This window comes from Ranitomeya imitator, chromosome 5 (genome assembly GCF_032444005.1).
Source record: "Ranitomeya imitator isolate aRanImi1 chromosome 5, aRanImi1.pri, whole genome shotgun sequence".
NCBI classification, from domain to species: Eukaryota; Metazoa; Chordata; class Amphibia; order Anura; family Dendrobatidae; genus Ranitomeya; species Ranitomeya imitator.
The window spans coordinates 74306846-74319526 of NC_091286.1; the positions used below are offsets into that span (position 1 = coordinate 74306846).

The 12681-nt window shown below is 41.9% G+C and overlaps 1 protein-coding gene across 1 annotated transcript in view; it reads right to left on the reverse strand.

Moving 5' to 3' along the window:
• Nucleotides 1–12681, reverse strand: part of PLCB1 (phospholipase C beta 1) — an 865647-nt gene that overhangs the window by 151347 nt on the left and 701619 nt on the right. Inside the window, exons 19-20 of the mRNA XM_069768815.1 lie at nucleotides 4028–4182; nucleotides 2304–2468 (exon numbers count right to left, since the gene is read on the reverse strand). Of these exons, the coding sequence (XP_069624916.1) occupies nucleotides 2304–2468; nucleotides 4028–4182 (320 nt within the window). The remainder of the gene's footprint in view (nucleotides 1–2303; nucleotides 2469–4027; nucleotides 4183–12681) is intronic.

A 12681-nucleotide genomic window follows, 5' to 3' on the forward strand; every position in this document is an offset into this window, starting at 1 on the left:
ATAAAAGTTAAAGGGATCATTCAGCGAGTCACCACAACAACAGATAATATTGGGATTCAGTTTTGTAAGCCAGTCCCTAATATAATATACACTCCTCGACAATAAAATTGCAACACAAAGAAATACCGTAATAGTCGTAAAATTATGGAAATCACAGTATGTACAGGTGTTAATAATATGAAAATGATGGAAAAATGTAAACAAAATATTCAAAACATTTCAATTTATTCATTGTCGACTATGAATGGCACGTACTGAAATCCCTGCACGTACACGCCATGGCTGCTATCAGTAAACTTATTAATGGTGGTCTAAGGAATGTTCTGCTGTGCTGCATGCATTTGGGCAAATCATCAAGATCTGCTGCTGGCAGCTCCCTTTTACTGATCGATGATGTCCCAGATGTACTCAATGGGAGACAAGTCCTGAGACGCCGCAGGTCATGGTAGCACACCTTGGCCATACAGACTGCTCACCACCAGCACAAGCAACATGCAGCCTGATGTTGTTGTATTGAAAAACGTCTCTTTGGACACTTGGGAGAAATGGCCGTACCACTGGTTTCATGAACAAATCAATGGCTGTGGAACCAGTGTTACAATTTTCTTCTTGTTGTTGTAATTTCAGTGTTGAGGAGTAAATGTTATATGCATATAGTGCATTGGTTTGATCACAGTATTTTTTATGTCCATTTCATATGGAATACCTCATCCCATCCAATTTCATTATCTAAAAGGATCACTCGAGTGATTTATTTTTTATTGCCCCATTTGTTAGCGACAAGTAATATGTGTAGTGTGTGCAAAAGCATACTTACTAGTTGCTGTGTTCTCCTTTTTCCAGTTCTCCTCTGGTCCTCTCCTGCGCCATGTGACTGCAGTTATTACTAACCAGCTGACACAGAGTCATTTTTTCAATCAAAATCTATGAGACTCAGAACAAGGGAAATTACAATAAGAAATGAAGTAATGATCTACTGTGTGAGCAGGTAGGAAAGAGCAGTGGTCATATGATGCAGAAGAAGACCAGAGCGGCACTGGAAACAGCAGAAGACAGTGATGGGTATCTATTTTAATGCGCACACTGCACAAACACTATTGACGACTAATAGAGGTGACAATGAAAAACCCACTGGAATTGTCTCTCTCCACTTCCTATGGGACTAGCTACTAACTACAACTTACAGCAAACCTAACCCTAACCATGTTTTACTGTAGGCATCATGCATTTTCAAAATGTATGCTACCTAAAGTGAAACATGGTGGTGGCCTTTGTCATGGAGCTACAGTTCATTGATGGCATCATGAATTCACAGACGCACTGCTCTATATTGAAAGATAAGATGCTACCATCACTCCTTGCCCTTGGTAGACATATTTTTCCAACAGGATCATGATCTAAAGTACAATTCTGTTGCATTTCTGAAGAATAATAGGGTGAAAGTTATTCAGTAGACAAGTATTTCTCCTGATCTGAACCCAGCAGAACACATATGGGGAATTTTGAAGAGAAAGGTTGCGTATCCAGGCTCTAAAAGAGATCGTTCTTGAAGAATGGAAAAAGATGTTGCAGTATGTCACTAGCTTGTTCATTCCAGACCTAAAAGAGTTGGTGTTGTCCTTAAGAATCATTGAGGTAATACAAAATACTAGATGTAGCAGTTTTTGTTCTGGGATATATTCATTTTTGCATCAATTAATTTGAGTAAAACTGGAGATTTTCCAATTTTGTAATTAAAGTATTAAAGCTCCAGTACAGTGGGGGGTTTTCAGAGCTGGAGTAGTGATTCTAATGTAGGGTACCTGACCCTAGAGTTGTCCTTACTCGCTGCCATCTTCAACTTTTTTGGTGCCGCTATGGTCCCACAGCACCATCTTGTAACCGCAGCTTCTGACTGGTCGGTTGTCAGAAGTTATGTCACCAGCTCTCAATGCAGGATTATGAGGGCCGAGACTTGCATTGAAAAGTGACCTCCAGCTCGCTCTAGCAAATACGGCAGGTCACAAACTGCTGGAAACCGACTGGAGCGGTGGTAATAGAAGATGGCAGCAAGTAATTATAAGATCGGGACCTTATATTAGAAGCACCACTCTGGTGCTGCAATGAAAAATCAACAACGTTGGAGTGGTGCTTTAACCTTACTTTCGTGTTATAGGTTAAAAAATGTTCTAGGGAATGCAGTCTTGTCAACATATTGGAAATTGTTCTTGTGTTCAGTGAGACATTGATTAAAATCTTACTTTTTAAAGGGGAGTACTCATTTATGCCCAGCACTGTATATATCTAAAATATTAATGATTTACCTTTTTGAAAACAATGGGTTCCTCTTCCCATACTGGGTTCACTGCATTGCCTTGTGATGTCTTTGTTTTCAGTGCTTTTCTTCTAGTGTCAACTGGTAAGCCGAACATGTCCACTTCTACATATGTGCCGACCTTCTTATCTGACAGGAACTGTCCCGAAATGATCTAAAAGGCAAAGAACACCACAAGACAGGTCTAAAAAATCATATATATTGAACCCAAGTTTATGAAAAATAATTTCAAGATGACAGATAGAAAGATAGATAATGAGATAGATAGATCTATAGATAGACAGATAAATAAATAGATAATAGATAGATAATGAGATAGATAGATCTATAGATAATAGATAGGTAGGTAGATCTATAGATAGAGGGATAGACATATCTATAGATATAGATATAGATAATAGATAGATAATGAGATAGATAGATCTATAGACAGATAGATAGATAATGAGATAGATATATCTATAGATAGATAATAGATAATGATAGATAGATAGATAGATCTATAGATAATGAGTTAGATAATAGATAGATGGATAGATATATCTATAGCTAGATAATGAGATAGATAGATAGATAATGAGACAGACAGATAGATAAATAGATAATAGATAGATAATGAGATAGATAGATAGATAGATAGATAGATAATGGGATAGATAGATAGATAGATAGATAGATAGATAGATAATGGGATAGATAGATAGATAATGAGATATGCATTCACAAAAGAAGGCAGCACTCCATATTCTGTGAGATAATGTGTAGGTGTTTATTCAAGCCCACATCTCCTTGCAACGTTTCGGCTCCAAATGAGCCTTTCTCAAGGCTTGAAAAAGGCTCATTTGGAGCCGAAACGTTGCAAGGAGATGTGGGCTTGAATAAACACCTACACATTATCTCACAGAATATGGAGTGCTGCCTTCTTTTGTGAATGCATATGGACTGGTAACAACCGGTGGACGGGTTGTCTGGGCTTTGCACCCGAAGATAAGTAAAGGATTTGTGCTGTTCCAATTTTTTCTATTAGATAATGAGATAGATAGATCTTTAGATAATGAGATAGATAATAAATAGATGGATAGATATATCTATAGATAGATAATAGATAGATGGATAGATATATCTATAGATACATAATAGATAGATGGATAGATATATCTATAGATAGATAATAGATAGATGGATAGATATGAGATAGATAGATAATAGACATATACAGACAGACAGACAGATAGATAGATAGATAATGAGACAGACAGATAGATAATAGATAATGAGATAGATAGATATGAGATAGATAGATAGATATGAGATAGATAGATATGAGATAGATAGATATGAGATAGATAGATATGAGATAGATAGATAGATAGATAGATAGATAGATAGATAGATAGATAGATAGATAGATAGATAGATAATGGGATAGATAGATAGATAGATAGATAGATAGATAGATAATGGGATAGATAGATAGATAGATAGATAGATAGATAGATAGATAGATAGATAGATAGATAGATATGAGATAGATAGATAGATAGATAGATAGATAGATAGATAGATAGATAGATAGATAATGGGATAGATAGATAGATAGATAGATAGATAGATAATGGGATAGATAGATAGATAGATAGATAGATAGATAGATAGATAGATAGATAGATAGATAGATAGATAGATAGATAGATAGATGATAGATAGATTTACCTTAACAGACAAGGTGTTTGCAACTATCCCATCTACTGTTGTCTCAGTAAATGGATCAAAATGTTTATCTGGCCTTCTCATAAACTCTGGTTTTAATCTGTATCCACATTTGCCATTGTATTCATACATCCCCATATTAAGTTGCATAGAAAAATCTGTAAATGAAAAAAATACATTAGTATTTCCCCAATATTATAAATGATGTGTGGTATCTAGGCTGCTTTGCCAAATCATCCTGTGAACAACCATTCCCCCTTAGAAAAGGGCATAAAAAATATATGGAGCGCACTAAATCGCACTAAATGAAGAGGCAAATATCGCTGCAACTGTATTGCAGATTACAAAAACAGAATACTCAGCGAAGTATAAAACAAGATTAAAAAAATGCTACTTTTGGGCTGATGACAGGTCTTATTTAAGAAAAAAGTATGACAATATTATTTCACTGAGGCTCGTCTTTGCCATATTTCTGTTGTAAAGGCTTGTGATGGTGGCCCTGATTCCAGCACGTGGGCTGAGCTGGGTGATCAGTAAGGCCTTGTCAGGTCCATTTTTTCGGAAATCTAATTTGCAAGACATTCATGGCAGTGTGAGGGTGAAACTGCTCAGAAACCATTTTTTGTTCTGAAAACCCTCATTCTGGAAACCCAAACAAAACTAAAAGTGAATTTCTATCTCAACAGTGTCCGTGTGGGCTTCAGCGGAGCGTCACTTTAAAGAGAAATCGATTCAATATGATGATCTGTGCTCTCAGACCACCACAGATAATCTAGAGAAAATACATTTTGCAATAATGTGGACCTGACTGATAGAATGACATGGCAGCTCTGATATCCGAATGTATGGTTTTTGATTTTCAGATGGATAAAGGTAACTTGGAGACTTTCAAGGGTCAAAAGATGGCCATTGAGTTTACATTTAGAGAAGGGGTTGTTCTAATAGAAAACATCTATTGCTCCCCTAACAATTACTTTGACCTTCTGATCTATTTTGCAGTACTGTAAGAGATGATTTAAATAAGTTGATGACCAGACTACATGCACATTTTTTAACCCCTTCAAGACCCAGCCTATTTTGACCTTAAAGACCTTGCCGTTTTTTGCAATTCTGACCAGTGTCCCTTTATGAGGTAATAACTCAGGAACGCTTCAACGGATCCTAGCGGTTCTGAGATTGTTTTTTCGTGACATATTGGGCTTCATGTTAGTGGTAAATTTAGGTCAATAAATTCTGCATTTATTTGTGATAAACACGGAAATTTGGCGAAAATTATGAAAATTTCGCAATTTTCACATTTTGAATTTTTATTCTGTTAAACCAGAGAGATATGTGACACAAAATAGTTAATAAATAACATTTCCCACATGTTTACTTTACATCAGCACAATTTTGGAAACAAAATTTTTTTTTGTTAGGAAGTTATAAGGGTTAAAATTCGACCAGCGATTTGTCATTTTTACAACGAAATTTACAAAACCATTTTTTTTAGGGACCACCTCACATTTGAAGTCAGTTTGAGGGGTCTATATGGCTGAAAATACCCAAAAGTGACACCATTCTAAAAACTGCACCCCTCAAGGTACTCAAAACCACATTCAAGAAGTTTATTAACCCTTCAGGTGCTTCACAGCAGCAGAAGCAACATGGAAGGAAAAAATGAACATTTAACTTTTTAGTCACAAAAATTATCTTTTAGCAACAATTTTTTTATTTTCCCAATGGTAAAAGGAGAAACTGAACCACGAACGTTGTTGTCCAATTTGTCCTGAGTACGCTGATACCTCATATGTGGGGGTAAACCACTGTTTTGGCGCACGGCAGGGCTTGGAAGGGAAGGAGCGCCATTTGACTTTTTGAATCAAAAATTGGCTCCACTCTTTAGCGGACACCATGTCACGTTTGGAGAGCCCCCGTGTGCCTAAAAATTGGAGCTCCCCCACAAGTGACCCCATTTTGGAAACTAGACGCCCCAAGGAACTTATCTAGATGCATAGTGAGCACTTTGAACCCCCAGGTGCTTCACAAATTGATCCGTAAAAATGAAAAAGTACTTTTTTTTCACAAAAAAATTCTTTTAGCCTCAATTTTTTCATTTTCACATGGGCAACAGGATAAAATGGATCCTAAAATGTGTTGGGCAATTTCTCCTGAGTACACCAATACCTCACATGTGGAGGTAAACCACTGTTTGGGCACATGGTAAGGCTCGGAAGGGAAGGAGCGCCATTTGACTTTTTGAATGAAAAATTATTTCCATCGTTAGCGGACACCATGTCGCGTTTGGATAGCTCCTGTGTGCCTAAACATTGGCGCTCCCCCACAAGTGACCCCATTTTGGAAACTAGACCCCCCAAGGAACTAATTTAGATGCCTAGTGAGCACTTTAAACCCTCAGGTGCTTCACAAATTGATCTGTAAAAATGAAAAAGTAATTTTTTTTCACAAAAAAATTCTTTTCGCCTCAATTTTCTCATTTTCACATGGGCAGTAGGATAAAATGGATCATAAAATTTGTTGGGCAATTTCTCCCGAGTACGCCGATACCTCATATGTGGGGGTAAACCACTGTTTGGGCACTCGGCAGGGCTCGGAAGAGAAGGCGTGCCATTTGACTTTTTGAATGGAAAATTAGCTCCAATTGTTAGCGGACACCATGTCGCGTTTGGAGAGCCCCTGTGTGCCTAAACATTGGAGCTCCCCCACAAGTGACCCCATTTTGGAAACTAGACCCCCCAAGGAACTTATCTAGATGCATATTGAGCACTTTAAACCCCCAGGTGCTTCACAGAAGTTTATAACGCAGAGCCATGAAAATAAAAAATAATTTTTCTTTCCTCAAAAATGATTTTTTAGCCTGGAATTTCCTATTTTGCCAAGGATAATAGGAGAAATTGGACCCCAAATATTGTTGTCCAGTTTGTCCTGAGTACGCTGATACCCCATATGTGGGGGTAAACCACTGTTTGGGCGCACGGCAGGGCTCGGAAGGGATGGCACGCCATTTGGCTTTTTAAATGGAAAATTAGCTCCAATCATTAGCGGACACCTTGTCACGTTTGGAGAGCCCCTGTGTGCCTAAACATTGGAGATCCCCCAGAAATGACACCATTTTAGAAACTAGACCCCCAAAGGAACTAATCTAGATGTGTGGTGAGGACTTTGAACCCCCAAGTGCTTCACAGAAGTTTATAACGCAGAGCCATGAAAATAAAAAAAAAAATTATTTTCTCAAAAATGATCTTTTAGCCTGCAATTTTTTATTTTCCCAAGGGTAACAGGAGAAATTTGACCCCAAAAGTTGTTGTCCAGTTTCTCCTGAGTACGCTGATACCCCATATGTGGGGGTAAACCACTGTTTGGGCACACGTCGGGGCTCAGAAGGGAAGTAGTGACTTTTGAAATGCAGACTTTGATGGAATGGTCTGCGGGTGTCACGTTGCGTTTGCAGAGCCCCTGGTGTGCCTAAACAGTAGAAACCCCCCACAAGTGACCCCATTTTAGAAACTAGACCCCCCAAGGAACTTATCTAGATATGTGGTGAGCACTTTGAACCCCCAAGTGCTTCACAGACGTTTACAACGCAGAGCCGTGAAAATAAAAAATCATTTTTCTTTCCTCAAAAATGATGTTTTAGCAAGCATTTTTTTAGATTCACAAGGGTAACAGGAGAAATTGGACCCCAGTAATTGTTGCGCAGTTTGTCCTGAGTATGCTGGTACCCCATATGTGGGGGTAAACCACTGTTTGGGCACACGTCAGGGCTCGGAAGTGAGGGAGCACCATTTGACTTTTTGAATACGAGATTGGCTGGAATCAATGGTGGCGCCATGTTGCGTTTGGAGACCCCTGATGTGCCTAAACAGTGGTAACCCCTCAATTCTACCTCCAACACTAACCCCAACACACCCCTAACCCTAATCCCAACTGTAGCCATAATCCTAATCACAACCCTAACCCCAACACACCCCTAACCACAACACTAACCCCAACACACCCCTAACCCTAACCACAACCCTAATTCCAACCCTAACCCTAAGGCTATGTGCCCACGTTGCGGATTCGTGTGAGATATTTCCGCACCATTTTTGAAAAATCTGCGGGTAAAAGGCACTGTGTTTTACCTGCGGATTTTCCGCGGATTTCCAGTGTTTTTTGTGCGGATTTCACCTGCGGATTCCTATTGAGGAACAGGTGTAAAACGCTGCGGAATCCGCACAAAGAATTGACATGCTGCGGAAAATACAACGCAGCGTTCCCGCGCGGTATTTTCCGCACCATGGGCACAGCGGATTTGGTTTTTCATATGTTTACATGGTACTGTAAACCTGATGGAACACTGCTGCGAATCCGCAGCCAAATCCGCACCGTGTGCACATAGCCTAATTCTAAAGGTATGTGCACACGCTGCGGAAAACGCTGCGGATCCGCAGCAGTTTCCCATGAGTGTACAGTTCAATGTAAACCTATGGGAAACAAAAATCGCTGTACACATGCTGCGGAAAAACTGCACGGAAACGCAGCGGTTTACATTCCGCAGCATGTCACTTCTTTGTGCGGATTCCGCAGCGGTTTTACAACTGCTCCAATAGAAAATCGCAATTGTAAAACCGCAGTGAAATGCGCAGAAAAAAACGCGGTAAATCCGCCATAAATCCGCAGCGGTTTAGCACTGCGGATTTATCAAATCCGCAGCGGAAAAATCCGCAGAGGACCAGAATACGTGTGCACATTCCTAACCCTAACCCTAACCCTAGCCCTAACCCTAACCCTACCCCTAACCCTACCCCTAGCCCTACCCCTAGCCCTACCCCTAACCCTACCCCTAACCCTAACCCTACCCCTAACCCTAACCCTACCCCTAACCCTAACCCTACCCCTAACCCTATTCTAACAGTGGAAAAAAAAAAATTTCTTTATTTTTTTATTGTCCCTACCTATGGGGGTGACAAAGGGGGGGGGGGGTCATTTATTATTTTTTTTATTTTGATCACTGAGATAGATTATATCTCAGTGATCAAAATGCACTTTGGAACGAATCTGCCGGCCGGCAGATTCGGCGGGCGCACTGCGCATGCGCCCGCCATTTTGGAAGATGGCGGCGCCAGGGAGAAGACGGACGGGACCACGGCTGGATCGGTAAGTATGATAGGGTGGGGGGGGACCACGGAGGGGGGGATCGGAGCACGGGGGGGGGAATCGGAGCGCGGGAGGGGTGGAACGGAGCGCGGGGGGCGTGGAACGGAGCACGGGGGGGCTGGAATGGAGCACGGGGGGGTGGAACGGAGCACGGGGGGGGTGGATCGGAGTGCAGGGGGGGTGATTGGAGCACGGGGGGGTGATTGGAGCACGGGGGGAGCGGGCACGAGCACGGGGGGGAGCGAAGCACTGGACGGAGGGGAGCCGGAGCAGTGTACCGGCCAGATCGGGGGGGTGGGGGGGCGATCGGAGGGGTGGGGTGGGGGCACACTAGTATTTCCAGCCATGGCCGATGATATTTCAGCATCGGCCATGGCTGGATTGTAATATTTCACCCGTTATAATGGGTGAAATATTACAAATCGCTCTGATTGGCAGTTTCACTTTCAACAGCCAATCAGAGCGATCGTAGCCACGAGGGGGTGAAGCCACCCCCCCTGGGCTAAACTACCACTCCCCCTGTCCCTGCAGATCGGGTGAAATGGGAGTTAACCCTTTCACCCGATCTGCAGGGACGCGATCTTTCCATGACGCCGCATAGGCGTCATGGGTCGGAATGGCACCGACTTTCATGACGCCTACGTGGCGTCATGGGTCGGGAAGGGGTTAAAAATTCTTCTCCCAACCCCTATCTACTCTAAAGGCTGTGTTCACATTTGTGTTTTCTGCTCATCAAACAAGTCATGGATATCGCACAAAAATCGATTTATTGCTAGATCTGTAGTACAACAGGCGCCCAAGGTTGCCAAATACAATTTTTATTTTCTCTTGTCAGCTTGCCAAAAAAATCACGAACAGACAATATTTCTTACAGGCACATTGGAAAAACTGTAATAAGTCATTATGAATATAAGTGATCCATATCTACAGCCCATAATTATGATATAAAGACTTTAGTTCCATTCACTCTGAACTGTAAAATGATGAAAATTACAGTCAAACTAATCTGTATAAGTTTCTTCAGCATCAAAAAAATCAGGGACGCCTTAAATTGTTTTTACAGACAGGTCAATAAAGCGCCATATTTTTACTGACTGTCAGGGAAGTTCTGGACGTTGGCAAACCTGCAGGTGCTAACGAGCCTGATGGACCTGTTATGATCTGGTGGCCTAGGAGCAGCATGAGACGGACTCTGGAGAAGGTGGTCCCTGTACTGACCGCAAACCCTGAACCTAGCAGCGCAACTAGAAGTAGCCGTGGGGGTACCTGACACTCCCTAGACCCCTCGACACAGCCTAAGATCTAACTTCCCCTAAAGACAGAAACAGGAAACCTATATTGCCTCAGAGAAAATCCCCAAAGGATAGATAGCCCCCCACAAATATTGACTGTGAGAGGAGAGGGAAATAACATACGCAGATATGAAATCAGATTTTAGCATAGGAGGCCATACTAGCTAAAAAGAAAGAATAGAACAGAGTACTATGCGGTCAGTATTAAAACACTAGAAAATATCCACCACAGAAAATACAAATCACCACATCTGACTAAAGACATGGAGGGTATATCTGCATCTCCAGAGACACAGCTTGGCTGCAAAAAAATCCTTCACAGACAAAGCTGGACAAGACAAAAACATGAATATGCACAGAACTATAAGGTCCACAGCAGGTGGACAGCAAAAACAAAGCCAGGACTTATCTTTGTAGAAAAGCACAGCAAACTGGAGAGACCAGCAGGGAAGTGAATTCTCCAAAAACAATGGACAACTGGCAGGGACTAAAGAGTCCTGCAAAGCTATATACCCCAGTCAGTTCTGCAATTAGTAGATACACCTGTCCAATCCTGCAGTCCAGGCACAACTGCATTACCCTCTACAACCACCGGAGGGAGCCCAAAAGCTGAATTCACAACATGGACCCCATTAACTTACAATAAGAGCAGTCTGGTTTTGTTGTGGTTAAGGCTCTCAGTACCAAATTCTTTCAAATTCTCCTTTGGGAAGAATAGAGCTGCATATACTTGTAGATATACTTTTTCTAATCAAAATTAAATAAAACATGGACTAAGTCAATGGAACCTGCTGGGAGCTGTCGGGATCTGCTGTACTGCTGATCGAGCAATGCATCGAGGTTTCTCATATAAAGTGAAGTCACAACACAAGTGTGAATAGAGCTTCAGAAATATGTGGATGACGGAAATTAAGATGAAATAAAGGGGTTGGCAACACCAGGGCAGATGAGCAGAATGGGACAGTGCCGAACGTAACTGTCCCATGCTTGGAGTCCCAATTCCAATGGCTTCTGCATCCACAGGACATAGATACAGGTGAACACTACAGCGTAGCAGGCAGCCATTAGCACATTGCTCCACCATTCAATCTGTGTGCATCAAGCACAATGATGTCACTAGGTCATTCCTGATGTGGGTAGCCTTGGTCTTTCACAACTTTTATTAGTGAGGGAAGGAGGGCAACACAATACTGTATACACAGTATATTTCAGGGCATCATATTGGAGGCTCTGTGGAGAATCATACTGTGTTGGGGGACACAATGGAGGCATCATACTGTGCTAGGGAAAACATTATGGGCATCATAATTTGTGTGTTAGGGCCACTGTGGGGGCATCATAATTTTTGTATGAGAGACACCATGGGGACATCTTAATGTGCATAGGAGGCACCATAGGGCATGACAATTTGAGTAAGGGGCACTGTGGGGCATCATAATATGTGTGTGAGGGACACTGTGGGGCATTATGATGTCACGACTCATTTTGTGGAAGTTGTGACAGCTCTTGTTCTGCTTTTATTTAAATGTGTTTTTTCCTTTTGGGCCAGCAAGGGTTAATGCCAGTTTCCTTGCTGGCAGCTGCTGTGTTTGCTGGTCAGCTGATGTGGGTGGTGACCACTCCCACCATCCTTTAAATAGTCACCTGATGCATGTTGGTGATAGAGTTTTTCTCTGGAGACCAGCCGAGGAGTTGGGAGCTCTCTGGTGTCAGTGTGTATGAGCTGCATGATGTCCTGGTTCTATATCCTCTGCTGTGTGGAGCTTGCAACAGAAGCTTGAAAGCTAAGTTTTCTTGTTCCCTGTCTTTGTCTGTCTCGTGCTTGTCGCTACCCCCTGTGTTTACACCATCTGCAGTGGTGAGACTAGCATCCTTGCTGGCCAGTGCACTAGCCAGGATATAGTGAGGTGACAGCTAGGAACTAGGCACGTGACGGTGGGGGTGGAAAGACCCACATAGGGCATTAGTGGAGCTTAGGGATAGGCACAGTCTGTTGTAGGAGGTGCCCCATCCCTCATTCCCTACTGTTAGGGCCTTCCTTTCCCTTTTTCTATCCCCATTGTTGGTGTTTGTTGTGCCATCAGCTGGACCGACCCTTGTGGGTCGTGACATATAATTTGTGTGTAAGGGACATTTGTAGGGCATTATACTGTGTATGTAGGGGGGCACTGGAGTTTCAAAATGTTTGGGTGACTTCACTGTGGGATATCCTACTGCATCACACTG